The sequence below is a fragment of the Phyllostomus hastatus genome, unplaced genomic scaffold (genome assembly GCF_019186645.2).
Source record: "Phyllostomus hastatus isolate PE091 unplaced genomic scaffold, TTU_PhHast_1.1 phas_contig_2, whole genome shotgun sequence".
NCBI classification, from domain to species: domain Eukaryota; kingdom Metazoa; phylum Chordata; class Mammalia; order Chiroptera; family Phyllostomidae; genus Phyllostomus; species Phyllostomus hastatus.
In genome coordinates, this window is record NW_025333718.1 from 2258032 (window position 1) to 2278016 (window position 19985).

General features: G+C 36.5%; 1 protein-coding gene across 3 annotated transcripts in view; it reads left to right on the forward strand.

The window, feature by feature from the left end:
* Positions 1 to 19985, forward strand: part of GCC2 (GRIP and coiled-coil domain containing 2) — a 92993-nt gene that overhangs the window by 19342 nt on the left and 53666 nt on the right. For all 3 annotated transcript variants that reach the window (XM_045835191.1, XM_045835190.1, XM_045835192.1), the window contains exons 10-13: positions 4491 to 4610; positions 6969 to 7133; positions 7441 to 7545; positions 8183 to 8345. In XM_045835191.1, the coding sequence (XP_045691147.1) occupies positions 4491 to 4610; positions 6969 to 7133; positions 7441 to 7545; positions 8183 to 8345 (553 nt within the window). The remainder of the gene's footprint in view (positions 1 to 4490; positions 4611 to 6968; positions 7134 to 7440; positions 7546 to 8182; positions 8346 to 19985) is intronic.

Consider the following 19985-nt stretch of genomic DNA (forward strand, 5'->3'; position numbering starts at 1 on the left):
TAAAAATGGGGTGAAGTCCTTAACAGACACCTCACTAAAGAAACTATACAGGTTGGAAATAAGCATATGAAAAGATACTGCACAACATATGTCATCAGGGAAATGCAAATTAAAACAAGATACCAATTAGAGTGGTCCAAATCCAAAAAGACAACACTACCAAATGTAGGCAAGGACATGGAGCAACAGAAACTCTCATTTATTGCTGGTGGGAATGCAAAGTGATGCAGCCACTTTGGAAGAAATTTGGCAGTTGCTTACAAAACTAAACATACCCTTGCCATGATATTCAGCAACCATGCTCCCTGGTATTTTCCCAAAGGATTTGAAAACGTATATCCAAACAAAAACCTACACACAGATGTTTATAGCAGCTTTGTTCATAATTGCCAAAACTTTGAGCAGATGGCCTTCTAGATGAATGGATAAATCGTGATACATTTAGATAATTGAATATTGCAGTCATGCACCACATAATGACATATGATGGTGGTCCCATAAAATTATAATGGAGCTGAATTTCCTGTAAGAAATAGAAGGATATGTGGTTCAGAAAGGAATTTTTTTTCTCTGATGGAAGCATTATTGTGGAGCTTGGCAATAGAGCTTCCTCTCACTCACAGCGCCTCAATTTTGAGTGCACAGATTACATCCCAGTCAATGACTAATCTGTTTCAGATCAGAGGAACCTATCCTTCCAAAGCTACATATTCAGAGGGCATTATAGTTCTCTTAGATCTAGCTTGATGGTCTTCAGGGTACGCTGCTATAAATTTTTTGTTGAGGACCTAAGATCCTGTACAATGACAGAAGTCCAGAGGAGCTATCTTAACAAGGATTGAGTATCACTGCCACTTTAGGAAAAGCTTTTGGTGGTAGTGTGGAGCCAGCCTGTCCCTATTCTTTGGAAATATTTTCAGGTTGTAATGATGCAAAGCATAGATAAATTTTATTCCATCAGTTCAATGCCAGAGAGAGCCCTTTGTGCTAGATAGGGTTGATGGAACTAAAAACAAATTTCCATAGTCCAAATACTGAATCCCCAGTTATATGCCCTTTCCACGTTAAATACTCTCTTTTTTTTTTTTTTATGAGTACCACAAAGTTACTTGACCCGACCACTGCTCCAACATGCAATAGCCAAAACCATGTTGTCGTGCCAATTCCTAGTTCCATTATCTCTCCATCTTGATTTCTTGTTCCTACTGATCCTCAGGCCATCTTTGCTTCCTGACATTATTATGGTCTATGTCTTAACTAGCTGGTTTCTCCTTTATATTTCCAATGAGTCCAGCACATATTCCTGTTCAGGGAGCAGCATTGACAGTTTCATGTTCTATTTTTGACTGTCCAGTCAAAGCAGTAAAGGAGTTTTGGGATAGTGATTATAAAGTCTACCATAGTGTACAGTAATGTCCTAGGCTTTCACGTTCGCTTACCATTCACTGACTGGCTCACCCAAAGCAACTTCCAGTCCCCCAAGTTCCATCAATGGTCATGGTAAATCTATACAGGTGCACCATTTTTAAATCTTGTATACCTTATTTTCATTATACTTTTTTTATGTTAGATACACAAATATTTACCATTGTTACAGTTGCCTACAGTATTAAGTACTATAACATGCTGTCCAGGCTTATAGCCCAAGAGCCTAGGTGTATAGTAGGTTAGACCATCAAGGTTTGTGTAAGTACCTCTATGATGTTCCTGCAATGAAACCACCTGATTGATGCGTTTCTCAGAACATATTCCCATCGTTAAGTGATACATGACTGTATTCAGCACTAAAATAAGCTATTGAGCCATGAAAATACATGGGGGAAACTTAAATGCATATCATTACTAAGTGAAAGAAGCCAACAAGACCAATCTATATAATGTATGATTCCAACTATATGAGATTGTGGAAACAGTAAAACTATGGAGACAGTGAAAAAAAAAATCAATGGTTCTAAGGCTTGTAGGGGAAAAGGGATGAATAGGTGGAACACAGGATTTTTAGGGCAGCATAACTGCTCTGTAATAGTGAATATATGTCATTATATATTTGTCCAAACCTGTAGAATGTACAGCACCAGGAATGAACCCTAATGTAAACTATGGACTTTGAGCAACAATGATGTTTATCAATGATGAACCAATGTAGGTTTATCATTTGTAATAAATGTATCACTCTGGTGGTGAATGTTGGTAATGAAAGAGGTTGTGCATTGGAGAGAGGGAGGGAGGTAATAGATATTCTCTGTACCTTACCCTCAGTTTTGGAATGAACCTAAAACTGCTTTTAAAAATAAAGTCTGTTAAAACATTTTTTAAAGTAGATTTCATAGTTATAAAATTTTCCCAATCTTTTAGTAAGTTAGAGATTCTATTTGTGATAAAGCAAAAGGATTTAAAGACAAAACAGAGGTGCTGATATGTTTAAGAATGATGATCACTTAGTTAAAACAGACATATAACTAAGCTCCATTAGGTTCCTCAGAGAGCATCAATGTTAAAATGCTGAGTAAATTTGTAGATTATTTATTAATTTAGCTAAATAGTTTCTTTTCAGTGTTTATATTACTTACAATAATAATTTTTACCAGTTTTTTTAAAGAGATCTGAATGTGCAGCAGTTCTGAAGTTACAATAACTGGTCATTATTAATTTGCTTAAAAGCATCAGCATACCCATCATAGAAAGGAGATTGTTCCATGTATGGCATTCATTTTTTATTCCAAGGCTCTCATTAGGGATAATAGGTTAGAATTTCCTGTAGGGGGACATTATTTACTAGAGTTAGCCCTGGTATAGCAATTCAATATTTGCAGCTATTCACAACTATTAGAACAATAATGAGTAAAAACAAAAAATAACCAGATAGTCTAAGAGGGTAAAGGTCTTTGATTTTTTTTACTTAGATCCACATACTGCAAAAACAAGCGTGGCATCTATGGAAAAGAAGACATGACTTCTCAGCCCCATGTTTATGTATGCCAGGAAGTCACAGAATCCTCAAATAAACATGGACAAACAAATTTATAAGAGATTCTACATTCCTAATCCTTGTCTTTTGCCATATTACTTAATGGGTAGACCATAAAATAGAAATTCAGATTCTAACAGTAACTAGTATGAACAATAATTAACTATGCATAGGCCCAGCACTGGTAACTCAGTTTGTTAGAGTATCATGCCAATATGCCAAGGTTGCTGGTTCAATACTGGGTCAGGCACATAAAAGAATCAACCATTGAATTCATAAGTAAGTGGAACAACAAATCTCTCTTCCTCTCTCTCTGTCTTCCCCTCTCTCTTTCCTCTCTCCCCTTCTCCTGTCCGTCTCCTTCCCTCTCTAAAATCAATAAATAGAACAATTTAAAAATAATAATAATTGACTATGCATAAATCAGAATTAGAAACAAAATTAGATTTGGATAAGAGTCAGAATTGGCAAGGCAAAGCATATAATTGCCATGCATGAGACCACCAGAGGAGCCTGGGAAGGTGATCCAAGAATTCAGGAGGTCTAGGGCTGGATGAAGGTCACTTTTCAGGGTTCCCAAAATAAGCTTTCAAAGAAAACTCAGAAACATTTCCTTAGAATCTTTGGATACAAATTCATTTATATGAAGGAGAACAATCAGTTGTTGTTCAGGAACAAAGGCAAAAACAGGATTTAGAAGAAAGGGGACACAGGGAAAACTATAGTCAATCTGGAAACAGTGACTCTCATTTATGTATTTTTGAAGGTAATCTGATTGGCTGGTATGTACAAAAGAAGTCAGTCAAGGCATTCTGTCCCTGAATAGGGGCCAACTGGGAATATCCAAATAATTCAGTTGGTTTCATAGTATTTAGAAAATACTGAGGGTTTTTTTGCTATAAAATATGAGAGACTATATTTATATAACATCTTCTAATGGTTTACCATTATCACCTCTACTTTATATTAGAGTAGACCTGAAACATTTCATCTTTCTTATTTAAATTATTTTTTTAGATTTTATTTATTTATTTTAGAGAGGGGAAGGGAAGGAAAAAGAGAGGGAGAGAAACATCAATGAGTAGTTGCCTCTCACACGCCCCCAAATGGGGACCTGGCCAACAACCCAGACATGTATCCTGACTGGGTATCGAACCTGTGGGCCTTTGGTTTGCAGGCTGTTGCTCAATCCACTGAGCCACACCAGCCAGGACTCTTCCTTCAATTTTGTTTACATTTCAGAAGTTTATTTTTTGTTGACTCAAATACTTAACTTGGAAATATATTGTATACATTTAAAATCCTCTTTCCCTATAATAGGTCTCCTCATACTTAAAATCATCTGAATTATGCTTATTTTATTATATAATGCCAGTTAGAAATTCTATCAAATGTTGAATTTAGAAAATATTGAAGCTTCAAGAATGGACTCATAAACCTTATATCAAAATGGCTTGATGATTTAGTCTGACTGGTTAAATATATAATATCCTAAAGGTAATTATTTTGTCTTTTATTGAAGAATCTTTTACTAGAATATGATAAGCAGTCAGAGCAATTGGATATAGAAAAAGAACGTACTAATAATTTTGAGCATCATATAGAAGAACTTACAAGACAATTAAGGACGTCAACTTCTCAGGTAACTTTAAGTGCAGAAATGAACATTTTTTTAGACATGAAAATTTTAATAAGTATATTTCAATTTCAATATTTTTGCATAAAATAAAGTTAATACATAGAAACTTAATTTCATTTTCTTTTTTCGCACTGTTGGGGAAAAAACTAGCAACTGTTTTCTCTTACATTTTTTAATATATTTTATTGATTATGCTATTACAGTTGTCCCATTTTTCCCCCTTTATTCCCCTCCGCCCTGCACAACCCTCCCACCCGCATTTCCCCCCTTTAGTTCGTGTCCTTGGGTCATACATATAAGTTCTTTGGCTTCTACATTTCCTATACTATTCTTACCCTCCCCCTGTCTATTTACTACCTATTCTCTGTGCTCCTTATTCTCTGTACCTTTTCCCCCTCTCTCCCCTGTTGATAACCCTCCATGTGATCTCCATTTCTGTGATTCTGTTCCTGTTCTAGTTGTTTGCTTAGTTTTTGTTTTTTTCTAGGTTCAGTTGCTAATAGCTGTGAGTTTGTTGTCATTTTACTGTTCCTGTTTTTGATCTTCTTTTTCTTAGATAAGTCCCTTTAACATTTCATAAAATAAGGGCTTGGTGATGATGAGCTCCTTTAACTTGACCTTATCTGGGAAGCACTTTATCTGTTCTTCCATTCTAAATGAAAGCTTTGCTGGATAGAGCAATCTTGGATGTAGGTCCTTGCCTTTCATGACTTGGAATACTTCTTTGAACCCCCTTGCCTGCAGGGTTTTTTTGGGGTTTTTTTGAGAAGTCAGCTGACAGTCTAATGGAATCTCCTTTGTAGGTAACTCTCTCCTTTTCTCTAGCTACTTTTAAGATTCTCTCCTTATCTTTAATCTTGGGTGATGTAATTATGATGTGCCTTGGTGTGTTCCTCCTTAGGTCCAACTTCTTTAGGACTCTCTGAGCTTCCTGGACTTCCTGGAAGTCTATTTCCCTTGCCAGATTGCAGAAGTTCTCCTTCATTAGTTGTTCAAATAAGTTTTCAACTTCTTGCTCTTCCTCTTCTCCTTCTGGCACCCCTATGATTCAAATATTGGAACGTTTAAAGATGTCCTGGAGGTACCTAAGCCTCTCCTCATTTTTTGAATTCTTGTTTCTTCATTCTGTTCTGATTGACTGTTTCTCTCTTCCTTCTGCTCCAAACCATTGATTTGAGTCCTCATTTCCTTCCTGTCACTGTTGGTTCCCTGTAGATTTTTCTTTATTTCACATAATGCAGCCTTCATTGATGCCTGGGTCTTTTTCTTGCCATTGAAGTACCCAGTGAGTTCCTGGAGCATCCTGAGAACCAGGGTTTTGAACTGTGCATCTGATAGTTTGGCTATATCTTCATTGCTTAGTTGTATTTTTTCCTGGAGCTTTGATCTGTTCTTTCATTTAGGCCATTTTTTTTGTTTCATTGTGCCTGTTATGTAGTAAGGGGTGGAGCCTTACTTAGGGTGTTCACCAGAGCAGGGCAACACACATTGATGTGCTATGACACTGTATGTGGGGGAGGGGTCAGAGAGGGAACAATTGTGCTTGCTCCACTCTCTGCCAGCATTGAGTCACTTCCCCTGCTACCCACAATCAAATTGGGCCCTTCTGGTGCTAATTCTCAGGTGGGTCTCTCCAACGACCTCTCCTGTGAGGCTGGGAGTTTCTCCTACTGCCACCTCAACCCCCACAGGTGTTTTCAGCCAAACATTTTTGAGGCTTTATTTCCACACACTGGAGTCCTGGGTTGCATGGTCTATCTTGTTCCCCCATATATTTCTCCCAGCTTATCTGCACACGAATGTGGAACTGCCCAGTCTGCAATCCACTGCCTCGCCTGGTCTGCCATCCAGCTGCCTTGCTTCGAATCCTCTCCACCCGGCTGCCCCTCTCCGCCCCTCCTACTGGTGTGGATAAATGTTTCTTCTTTAACTCCTTGGTTGTCAGACTTCCATACAGTTCGATTTTCTGTCAGTTCTGGTTATTTTTTGTTTTTAAATTTGTTGTTGTCCTTCTTCTGGTTGTGGGAGGAGGCACAGTCTGTCTACCTATGCCTCCATCTTGGCTGGAAGTCTATTTTGTCTTACTTATTGCTCTAATCTCAGTTCCCTTGGGGCTTTTATATTATTTTTGTCTTTTACTGTACCAGTGTTCCTGGTCTCTTGTAGTGTTTGCCAATTAATATCAATGATGATGGTGTTTAAAACTTATCCTCAATTTAACATGGTCATTCTTTAGAATACATTTTGAAATCTTCATTTTTTTTTAATATTATACCAACATTCTCATTAGTGTACCATTTTTCTCTTCCACTCCTTTATATTTTGTGTGTGTTTACAGCAATGAATCATTTGTCATTTTAGTGTGAAAAATTAAATTCTGAAAAAGATGATCTCCTGGCTCATGTTGAAACACTGCAATCTAATGCCAAGTTATTGGAAGAACAGATTTTAGAAGTCCAAAAAGCCAAAGCGATGGCAGACAAAGAGTTGGAAGCTGAAAAACTTAAGAAAGAGCAAAAGATAAAGGTAAAAATAATCTTGTGGGATTAATTTATGTATTGATGTTTTTATCAAGGTGTTATTTAAAAGATGGAAAGATTAATGAGTAGCATTTGTGAATACAGCAAAGTCCTTTAATTTCTTAATGTATACAAACTATGAATTTGAGAATCCAAGCTATGATTTTGGGGTGTATATTGTTTTAATATTGAAATATTTCAAACATTTATATTTTATTATGTCAGATTTATTTTTGTAATTCCTTTTAAATACCTTGTTTTTTAATGTTGGTTGGCTTGGGGTGGGGGGGTGACCTTTTTATTTCTAATTTTAGGAGCATGCCAATTCTATAAAGGAATTTGAAGAACTTCAGCTACAACTTCAAAAAGAAAAGAAACAGCTACAGAAAACCATGCAAGAATTAGAGCTGGTTAAAAAGGTAAAATAAAACATTAGACTCAAAACTGAAGTCAGTATTTACATTTGTTAAACTATTCTATAAACATTGAAAATAAATGGTCCAAAACCAATATTACTTATGGTACTAAAATAATCATTTATAAATTGCTAGCCTCAATATATTGAAAATTTAACTTACTTTTTGAGAGCCTGTCCTTTCAGAAGAATCTAAGCTTATGAATCACTAGATTTTGTGTGATATTTTCTGTTAGTACATGATTATTATATGACACATGAAGGTTTAATGTCAGAAGTTGAAATTTATATTATAATTACAACTTTGGCTTACTTTTCTCAACTTTTTCAAAGATGAGGCTAAAAATAAAGGTATTATACAAGCTGCTTAAAGTATTAGTGTTTATAAATAAGAGCCCAACAAGAGAAGAATTACCAGTTATAATGGGATATGATGAAACTGTGGAAATTGGATTACACTATTAGAAAATGTTTTGAAATTACAGAGTAGAAAATACCCGACTTCTTGTGTCGTCATTATTGTATAAACTTTATTTCAGAAAAGCATAGTAGAATCTATTTATTCTTGTGGCATCATTTTAGTAATTTTACAAATTAACTGATCTAGTGTTTTGTGGATCTTTTATTTATAATACATGCAGGATGCCCAACAAACTACATTGATGAATATGGAAATAGCTGATTACGAGCGTTTGATGAAAGAACTAAATCAAAAGTTAACTAATAAAAACAGCAAGATAGAAGATTTGGAACAAGAAGTAAAAATTCAAAAACAGAAACAAGAAGCCCTGCAAGAAGAAATGAGTGAGCAAAACACAATTCATTTTAACTTAACAATAATTTCATCATAACAGAATATAGTGGAGCAACATTAGATGTTTATTTCTCAAGTTTTTGACTGCCAGCCAGATGTTTCACACAGTGCTAATTGTTATTAAGGACCTGAAAGGTTGTAAAACCATTTGTGGTTCAGACATTTACAGTCCATTATGGTGCATAATTCATTCACTTAAATATTTCTTAAGTACCTGCTGTGTGAGTAATACAAACATAAAAAAGGGTCTTTGTCGATGATTTGTTGACTTCAGCAGAGTGAGATAATTTAAGTAGCAGTGAAATGTTTCTTTTTAAGGTGTTTAAATTTCATTTTATCTATAAAATAATTTCTAATATAAGTATCTAATACAAGCTATAAATATCCCTTAAAACCTAGCTTCTTCAGCTACATCTCACAGATTGATGTGTTGAATTTTTATTTTAATTCAGCCCAGGATATTTTTTATCATTTCCTTTGCATTTTTTCTTGACCTATGGTTTATTTCAGAGAGTATTGTTTAATTCCTAACTATTTAAAGGAATTTTCAGATATTTTTCTGTTAATGATTTCTAATGTAATACTGTTGTAGTTAGAGAACATACTCTGAATGATTTAGTCCTTTTAAATTTATTGAGTTTTGTTTTATGGCCCAGAATATGATTTCTTTGCATAAATGTTCCTCACTCACTTGAAAATAATGAATTAGACTGTATTAGTTGGTAGATTGTTCTATGTAATATCAGTTAGAGCAAGTCATTTGACAGGGTTAAGTTTTCTATATCCATAGTGATTTTCTGACCACTGTTGTACCAAGTATTAAAAAAGGTATGTTCAATTTATTTTTCTTTTTGATTTTATCAGGTTTGTTTCATGTTATTTGGAAACTCTGGAATTAGCTACATGTACATTTAGTATTGCTAGTCATTTGTATGATTTGATCTCCCTATTGTGAAAAAGTTTTTCTTTTTATCACTGGCAATAATACTTTTTCTAAAGTCCACTTTGATATTAATATTAATATAACCATTCCACCTTTCTTTAGTTTTCTATTTACATGGCATATCTTTCCCCATTCTTTGGCTTTCAACCTGTGTAAATTTGTAAAGTGTTTCATTTATTTTTTTATTTTTTTATTTTTTTATTTTATTTTCCCTAGCTTTTCCTTTTTTTTTAAGATTTTACTTAATTATTTTTTAGAGAGAGGGGAAGGGAGGGAAAAAGAGAGGGAGAAAAACATGATTGTGTGAGAGAAACATTAATCAGTTGTCTCTCGCACACCCCCAACTGGCAAAGAGGCATGTGACCCAGGCATGTGCCCTGACCAGGAATTGAACCTGTGACCTTTCAGTTTGCAGGCCAGTGCCCAACCCACTGAGCCACACTAGCCAGCATTTTCTTAATAGACCAAGAATATTTTTTATTCTATTTATTTTAACTTTTATTCTATTAACTTTTTTATTATTTATACTGTCACAGTTGGCCCAGTTTTCCTTCCCTTCACTCCCTTTCACCCCGCCTGCATCACATTTCCAATCATTCCCCTCACCATTGTCAATGTCCATGGAGCCTTCATATATGTTCTTTGACCAATCCCTTCCTCTTCTTTGCATCATTACCACCTGCCCCCTTTCTTCTGGCAGCTGTCAGTCTATTCCCTGTTTACATGTCTCTGGTAATGATGATTTTGCTTGTTAGTTTATTCTGTCATCAGATTTCTCTTATAAGTGAGAACATATGGTATTTGTCATTCACCAACTGGCTTATTCCACTGAGCATAATAGTCTCCAGTTCCGTCCATGCTGTCACAAAGGGTAGGAATTCCTTCTTTCTTTGTGCTGCATAGTATTCCACTGTGTAAATGTACCAGTTTTTCAAACCATTCTTATATTGGCGATAACTTAGGCTATTTCGAACAATTGGCTATTTTAAGTAGCACTGCTGTGATCATAGGGCTGCGTAAGTTCTTTTGAATTGGTGTTTCAGGATTCTTGGGGTTTATTCTAGGCAGTGGAATCATTTGATCAAAAGGCACTTCTATTTTTAGTTTTTTGAGGAAATTCCATACTGCTTTCCACAATGGCTCCACTAATCTGCATTCCCATGAACAATGTACTAGGGTTCCCTTTTCACCATATCCTCACCATCACTTGTTTGTTGATTTATTAATGAAAGCCATTCTGACAGGTATGAGGTGATATCTCATTGTGGTTTTAATGTGCATCTCTCTGATGGCCAGTGAAGTTGAGTATTTTTTCATGTCTATCATCTATTCAGATGCCCATTTTTTAATTGGATTGTTTATCTTCCTGGTGTTGAGTCATGTGAGTTCTTTATATATTTTGGACATATAAATATAAACTCTTGTCCAATGCATTATTGACAAATATGTTTTCCCATACAGTCGGTTCCCTTTTCATTTTGATGGTGGTTAAAAAGCATGCAGAAGCTTTTTAATTTGATGTAATGGCATTTGTTTATTTTTTTCTTTCTTTCCCTTTCCCTAGGAAATATATTGGCAAAAATATGTGGAATGTCTGAAATTTTCTTGCCTATGGTTTCTGCTCAGACTTTTATGTGTATCACAACTTAATATTTGTCTTTTATACATTTTTACTTTATTCTGGTATATGGTGTAAGTTGGTAGTCTAGATTCATTTTTTTGTATGTACCAGTCCAGTTCTGCCAACATCATTTGTTGGAGAGGCTACTTTTACTCCATTGTATATTTACACACCCTTTATTAAATACTAATTGACCATAGATACTTGGGTTTATTTCTGTGCTCTCTATTCTGTTCCATTGATCTGTGTGTCTGTTCTTATGCTAGTACCAGGCTGTTTTGATTACAGTGGACTTATAGTGTAGTTTGACATCAGGTATTGTGATCCCTCAAATATTGTTCTTCTTTCTCAAGATTGCTGTGGCTATTCTAGGTCTTTTTTGATTCCATATAAATTTTTGAAGTATTTGTTCAAGACCTATGAAATATGCCACTGCTATTTTAATAGAAATTGCATTGAATGTATAGATTGCTTTGGGTCATATGGATATTTTAATGATGTTAATTCTTCCAATCTATGAACATGGTATACACTTCCATTTATTTGTATCTTCCTCAATTTTGTTCTTCAGTATTCTATACTTTTCTGACTACAGGTCTTTTACCTGCTTGGTTGAATTTATTCCTAGGTACTTTGTTGTTGTTGTTGTTATATAGTAAATAGAATTTTCTTAGTTTCTCTTTCTAATACTTCATTATTGGTGTACAAAAATGCCATCAATATCTGGACATTAATGTGGTATCCCACTACTTTGCCAAATTCACTTATTAGGTCCAGTAGTTTCTTGGTGGAGCCTATAGGGTTTTCTATGTACACTATGATGTTGTCTGCAAATAATGACAGTTTACTTCCTCCTTTCCCATTTGGATGCCTTTTATTATTCTTGTCTGATCACAATGGTTAGGTCCTCTGGAACTATGTTGAATAAAAGAGGTGAAAGCAGATACCCTTGTCATTGTTACGATTTTAAGGGAAATGCTTTTAGTTTTGCCCTTTGAGTGTGATGTTGGCAGTAGGCTTTTCATATATGGCCTTTATTATAGTGAGTTATGCTCCCTCTATTCCCACTTTGGTCAGTGCTTTTCATAAATGGGTGCTGGATTTTATCACATGCTTTATTAGCATCTATTGTTACGATCATGTGATTTTTGTCCTTCATTTTGTTTATGCTATGTATCAGATTTATTGATTTGTGAATATTCTACCATCCTTGCAACCTGGAATAAATCACACGTGAATGCTGTATGATGTTTTGTTTTGTGTCTTTTTAATTTAATTTAATTTTTTTCTTTTTTTTTAAGATTTTATGTATTTATTTTTGGAGAGGGAAGGGAGGGAGATAGAGAGAGAGAAAGAAACATCAATGTGTGGTTGCTGGGGGTTATGGCCTGCAACCCAGGAATGTACCCTGGCTGGGAATCAAACCTGCGACACTTTGGTTCACAAGCCCGCGCTCAATCCACTGAGCTACGCCACCCAGGGCTTAATTAATTTTTTAATTTTAATTGTTGTTCAAATACAGTTTTCTGCCTTTTCCCCATCTCAGCCCCCCGCCAGCCCTCCCCACTTCCCTCCTATTTCCACTCCCACCTCATCTGTCCTTGATACTTGTTTCTGCAAACCCTTCACACTTTTCCCTTAAAATTCCCTCTCGTCTCTCCTCTGGTCACTGTCAGCCTGTCCTTAATTTCAGTGTTTTTAGTTATATTTTGCTTATTTGTTTGTTTTGTTGATTAGGTTCCTGTTAAAGGTGAGATCATGTATATGGTATTTGTCTCTCACCACCTGGCTTATTTCACTTAGCATAATGCTTTCCAGTTCCATCCATGCTAGTGCAAAGGGTAAGAGCTCCTTCTTCCTTTTTGCTGCATAGAATTCCATTGTGTAAATGGACCATAGTTTTTTGATCCATTCACTTAGTGATGGGCACCTAGGTTGCTTCCAGGACTTGGCTATTGTAAACTGTGCTGCTATGAACATTGGAGTGCATAGGTTCTTTTGGATTGGATTGGTGTTTCAGTGTTCTTAGGTTATAATCCTAGCAATGGAATTGCTGGATCAAAAGGCAGTTCCATTTTTAGTTTTCTAAGGAAATTCCATACTGTTTTCCATAGTGGTTGTACAGTCTGCATTCCCACCAACAGTGCACTAGGGTTCCCTTTTCTCCACATCCTCTCCAACACTTGTTGTTTGTTGCTTTGTTTATGATGGCCATGCTCACCAGTGTGAAGTGGTATCTCATTGTGGTTTTAATTTACATCTCTCTGATGGCTGGTGATGCTGAGCATCTTTTCATATGTCTCTGGGCCCTTGTATGTCCTCCTTGGAGAAGTGTCTGTTCAGGTCTTTTGCCCATTTTTTAATTTGCTTGCTTGTCTTCCTAGAGTGGAGTAGTGTGAGTTCTCTATATATTTTGGAGATCAAACCCATATCTGAAGTATCATTGGCAAATATGTTTTCCCATAAAGTTGGTTCTCTTTTCATTTTAATGCTGTTTTCTTTAGCCGTGCAGAAGCTTTTTATTTTGATGAGATCCCATTTGTTTATTCTTTCCTTTTTGTCCCTTGCTGTAGGGGACATACCAGTGAAAATATTGCTGCATGGAGTACCTAAGATTTTCCTGCCTATCATTTCCTCTAGGAATTTTATGGTGGCATGACTTATATTCAAGTCTTTTATCCATTTTGAATTTATTTTTGTGTATGGTATAAGTTGGTGATCGAGTTTCATTTTTTTTTTTTTTTGCATGTAGCTGTCTAGTTCTCTGAACACCATTTGCTGAAGAGGCTATTTTTTACTCCATTTTATGCTGCTGCCCCCTTTGTCAAGTATTAATTGACCACAGAAACTTGGGTCTATTTCTGGGCTCTCTGTTCTGTTCCATTGGTCTGTGTGTCTGTTCTTATGCCACTACCAGGCTGTTTTGATTACAGTAGCCTTGTAATACAGTTTGATATCAGGTATTGTGATCCCTCATACTTTGCTCTTCTTTCTCAAAATTACTGTGTCTTTTCGGGTCGTATATGGTTCCATATAAACTTTTGAAATGTTTGTTTTCTATATCTGTGAAATATGTCATTGGTACTTTAATAGGGATTGCATTGAATCTACAAATTGTTTTGGGTAGTATGGACATTTTGATGATGTTCATTCTTCCAATCCATGAGCATGGTACATGCTACCATTTGTTTGTGTCTTCCTTAATTTTTTTTTCAGTGCTTTGTAGTTTTCTGAGTACAGGTCTTAGGTATCTCCTTGGTTAGGTTTATTGCTAGGTATTTTATTTTTCTTGTTGCTATATCAAATGGGATTTTTTCCCTGATTTCTGTTTCTGATATTTGGTTGTTGGTGTACAAAAATGCCTTTGATTTCTGAATATTGACTTTGTATCCTGCTGCTTCACCAGATTCACTTATTAGGTCAAGTAGTTTTTTGGTGGAGGCTATAGGTTTCTATGTAGATATCATGTAATCTGGAAACAATGACAGTATTACTTCCTCCTTTTCAATTTGTATGCCTTTTATTTCTTTTTCTTGTCTGATGGCTTTGGCTAGGACTTCCAGTGGTATGTTGCATAGAAGTGGTGAAAGCAGACATCCTTGTCTTGTTCCTGATCTTAGTAGGAAAGCTTTTACTTTTTGGCCATTGAGTATGACCTTGTAGGTTTCTCATACATGACCTTTTATGTTGAGGTATGCTTCCTCTACTCCCACTTTTCCCAGTGTTTTTATCATAAATGGGTATCGTACCTTATCAAAGGTTTTTTCCACATGTATGGATATTATCGTGCGATTTTTGTCTTTCCTTTTTTTTATGCAATGTATTACATTTATTGATTTGTGAACATTCTACCATCCTTGCATCTGTGGAATGAATCCCTCTTGATCAAGGTGTATAATCTTTTTAATACATTGCTGCATGCAGTTTGCCAATATTTTGTTGAAGATGTCAGCATCTGGTTCATCAGTGATTTTGGACTGTAGTTTTCTTTTTTTGTTGTGTCTTTATCTGGTATTGGAATTAGGATGATGCTGGCTTCATAAAAAGAGTTTGGAAGTCTTCCATCTTCTTGGTTTTTTGGAATAATCTGTGAAGGATAGGGGTTATATCTTCCTGAAAGGTTTTGTAAAATTCTCATGTGAAAGGATCTGGCCCAAGGCTTTTGAGTACCTGGAGTTTATTACTGCTTCAATTTTACCAGCTGTTATTCATCTGTTCAGGCTCTCTGCTTCTTCTTGATTCAGTTTTGGAAGATTATATGCTTCTAAAAATTTGTCTGTTTTACCCAGGTTTTCAAATTCCTTGGCATATAGTTCTTTGTAGTAATTTCTTACAGTCCTTTGTATTGTGGTATCAGTTGTAATTTCTCCTCTTTCATATCTGATCTTATTTATTCAGGTCTTCTCCCATTTTTCCTTGATGAATCTGGTTAAAGGCTTGTCAACTTTGTTTATTTTTCAAAGAACCAGCTCCTGGATTTATTGAACCTATGAGTTTTTCTTTTAGTTTCTGTATCATTTAATTCTGCTCTGCTATTGATTATTTTCTTCCTTGTACTTGCTCTGAGCTTTGTTTTTGTTGTTCTCCCCATTCTTTTAGATTTAGGGTTAGATTGTTTATTTGAAATGTTTCTTTCTTTTTAAGGTAGGCCTGTTTTGCTATAAAGTTCCCTCTCAGGACTGCCTTCTCTGTGTCCATAGGTTTTCAACTGTTGTGTGATCATTTTCATTTGTTTCCAGAAACTTTTTGATTTCTTCCCTGTCTCATTATTGACCCATTTATGGTTGACTAGCATGCTTTTCAGGGTCCATCAATTTGATTGTTGTTGAGTTTTTTCCTTCAGGTGGCTTGTAGTTTCAGGCCTTTGTGTTCCGAGAATATGCTTGATATGATTTCAATTTTCTTGAATTTTTTGAAGCTTGTTTTGTGTCCTATCATGTGGTCTGTCTTTGAAAATATTCCATGTGAATTTGAAAAGAATGTGGATTTTTCTTCTTTGGGATGAAAAATTACATATATAATCAGTTGAGTCCATTTGATCTAATGCATCATTTAGTTCCACAATATCCTTGTTGATATTTTGTTTGAAAGATCTATCCTTTGTTGATAGTGGGGTGTTAAAATTCTCAAGTGTAATTGTGTTGCTGTCTATATCTTTCTTGAAGTCCTCTAAGTTTTTTCATAAATATTTGGGTGCTCCTATGTTGAATGCATATATGTTTACAATATTTATGTCTTCTTGATGGATTCTTCCCTTTAGTATTCTGAAGTGTCCTTCTGTGTCTCCTTTTATGGCCTTTGTTTTGAAGTCTATTTTGTTTGACATATAAACATTGCTACCCTGGCTTTTTTTTCCCTGTCTGTTTGCTTGGAATTATTTCTTCCAACCCTTCACTTTCATTCTGTATAGGTCTTTCGTTCTGAGGTGGGTCTCTTCTAGAGAACATATGTGTGGGTCATGTTTTCTTCCATTCAGCTGCCCTATGTCTTTTGATTGGAGCATATAATTCATTTACTTTCAAGATTATTATTGATAGGTACTTATTCATTGTCATTTTAACCCCTATGTACCTGTGTGTTTCTCTCTCACACTCTTTTTCTTCCTTTTCTTAATGCATCTCTTTAGCATCTTTTGCAGTGCTGGTTTGGTAAAAGAATGTTCCTTTAGTTGTGAGACTCTTATTGTTTGCTTCATTTTCTTAAAATGATCAGCTTGACTCCCTGATTTTGTGGTGTGATCTTCTGTGGTAGGAGACCTGTGAGATTCAGTGGCACTGTCTCCTTGATCTTCTGAAGTTGATGCTCTTGGTATGCCCTTTATGTCATTTATGTTGACTTTCTGGATGTAGTTGGGTTTTAATTGTTGGGTAATTCTGTGGTGGGTCTTTCCCTCTAGCTGGTTGACTGAGGGTCACTCCATCCACCACATTTTATATTCTGTCATGTAGGTACTGCCAGACCACAACCACAAAGTACAGGAAACAAATCGACACCTGCAAAAAACACTCCTCCCAGCAATCCCACTATCAACAGCAAATGAACCAGTACTAATAATGGTGTAAAGCAATTAATGCTTTTTTTAAGAAAGGAGAGTGAATGTATGAGAGGATCTACCGAAAAAAATGATTTTGAGTGGGTAGAGGGAGGAGGATTAATAAGAGTTGAGAGTTGGAGCAATGCAAAGAGAGGAGCTAAAATTTACATCATGAATAAAAAGGAATAAAGAAGGCAGAACATGCACAAACTCGATGGACAAGAAATGAATGTTAAAAAAGCTATGCAGCTGACATTCCTCTGAGGAAAGCTTTGAATGATTCAGAAGGCTGCAGCTGTTGGGCAACTGATGATTGACAGTTTCATTTCAGCAGGGCACCCACTCATGCATCACAGCTTGTGCAGAGTTTTTTGACAAAACATCAAATCATCCAGGTGACTCACCCCCGTATAGCCCAGATGTAGCACCCTATGACTTCTGGTTTTTCCCAAAACTAAAATCACCTTTGTAAGAGAAGAGAGTCCAGACTGTCAATGAGATTCAGGAAAATACAACAAGGCAGCTGATGGCAATTGGGAAAACTGTGTCAAGTCCCAAGGTGCCCACTTTGAAAGGGACTGAGGCATCATTGTCGTATGTGCAGCATTTCTTATATCTTCAATAAATGTGTCTATTTTTTATTTTTTTAAAAAAAGCTATGCAGGAAAGAAAATAGTGCAAATCATGGAAAAGACCACAGTGGATTTTGTTTCAGTAGCCTCTAGTATTTACCACTGTTTTTTCTTTCTGGATCCACCTCTGGAGATGTCAGATATTGATCCCATCTGATCTTAGGGAGCTTGTTCAAGACTTCCAGGGATCTACTGTCTGTGGTTCTCTCTTTCAATTGTTAATCTAGAATCCCTTCTGGGTTTGGGGCTATTGTTTTCCCTTAGGCTGCTGTAGCTCACAGGGCAGTAGTCTGCCTAAGCAGGGTGACTGCTGCCATATGAGGGTTGGCTTAGCGTGGTGATCCTGGCAGCTGTGCTCTCACTTCTCTCCCCAAAGCCTCCACCTTCCTAGTCTGTCTTCTAGCATTTCTAGTCCACTCTGCTGCCCTATTATCAGGGATCTACTGTCTGTGGCTGACTCCTTTGGTTGTTAATCTAGTCACACTGCACTCACTCTGCACTCAGCAGTTATGCTTAAAGACCACGGGGCCAGGGCAGAGTCCCTCCTGGTTCGAGACTATTGTTTCTGCTCAGGAAACCCTCAGACTGCTGCCACTCAGAGGGGAGTGATCTACCTAAGCACGATGTCTGCTGCTGTATGAGGAATGACTTAGCAATGGGATCCCGGTGACTCCTCTCGCAGTTCTCTCCCCAAAGCTTCCATCCCAGCCTCTCCTCAGGTGTCTTCAGTCCACTCTGCCTCCACCTTTGCTGGAGCCCAGGATAAGTGGCTGCAAATGAAAATGTGTTCATTGGCCCTTTGAAAAGCTCTTTGCATCTCCAGCTGTCCATCACCTTTGGTTGTTATCTGTGTACTTTTTGGGCTCTGGCACTCTAAGCTGGGGATCCCAGCTTAGGGTTTAGTCCCTACTCTTCCCAGGGGGTTCCAACCAGCCACTTAATTATACCTCTGGGATTTCAGCTGATGTCTGTGGGCACCTACCCTGCCCTCTCAAGTATCCACCACACTCCCTACCAGTCAGTCAGGTTGTGTTGAAGCTGATTCTTCTGTTTATCCAAGGTTATAAGGCTTCTCTCTCACTATAGCTCAGTTATTTGTTCCTTGTAATATTCCTCCACAATTTAGTTGTAATTCCATATTGGTCCCAGGAGGAGGTTAGTGTGACTTCCATTTACTCATCTGCCATCTTCCTGAATCTTAAATCACAATCTTTAAAAGCCCACAAAAATATATAATTTTTACAAAGTATCATGAATTAATATTCAAGAAGGCGACCTTGTCTCTTAAATCTCTGTGAGAGCTAACTTGAGAGGACTTGGTTTATTTCATTCCACTATGGGCTATGATACATACATTTTTTCAACTGGTTCTTATTCAGAGTTTATATGTTCTTTTTCATGCTGATGTAGCTCTTACATAAGTTCCTTTAGCATCCTTATAACTATTACTTTGAACCCTTATGTCTGAAAAATTGCTTGCCTTAATTTCATTTATCTCTTTTTCTGGAGATTCCTCCTTTTCTTTCTTTTGGAGTTTGTCTCTCTTTTTCCCCATTTTGGTTATCTTTGTGTTTGTTTCTGTGTATTGGATTGATTTGCTTTGACTCTCTGTCTTGTGGAGTGACCTTTGTTTGTAGTCTGTGGGACCTAGTGGTGTACTCTCATTGATATCCTGATCTGGATGCTGTAGGAATGACCTCTATACAGGTTATGTGGACTCTCCTGTTGTATTTGGGTCCGGATTGTTATTGGTCTATTTGTTGGTGAGAACTCTCCTCTGTCTGGCTGGCTAAGAGCCTCAATCCCCACCACGTGTTGTATGCTGTTACATAGGTGATGGCAGAACAAAGCAAAACAATACCAATAGAAGCAACTTCCCCTGACCACTACAGCAAAATCATCCATAAAAGAGCCAAGAATAATGACAGCAGAAACTGAAATGTATTAGTAGAGAAAGGGAGAAATGAAAAAGAAAACGAGACCAAACAAAAGAAAAGCAATTGTGAGAGGAGAAAGGGGAACTGCTACTCATAATGAATTGAAAGAGGAAATCTGGAAAAGAAACACAGAAAAGGTAATGAAAATACAAAAAGGATAGAAGAAGGGGACAGTGGAGTAATCAAAGTTAAGACTATAACAGGAGATATGAAAGAAAAATTAGAGCACAAAAAATAAAAGAAATAGAAAAAATAAATAAGATAAATAAAAAGGCTATGAAATAGAAAAAATAGCTAAGATAATGGGGAAAAAGGTGGATTTGTCTCAGCACAGTTTAGATCTTGCCTTCTGATTTCTCTTTGGATAACACTCTGATGTCTGAGTCGGGTGTAAGCCAATGGCAGATGCTGTCCACATCTGGCCCTTGGTTGCCTTTTCAAAGCTACAGGTGATCCACAGTTT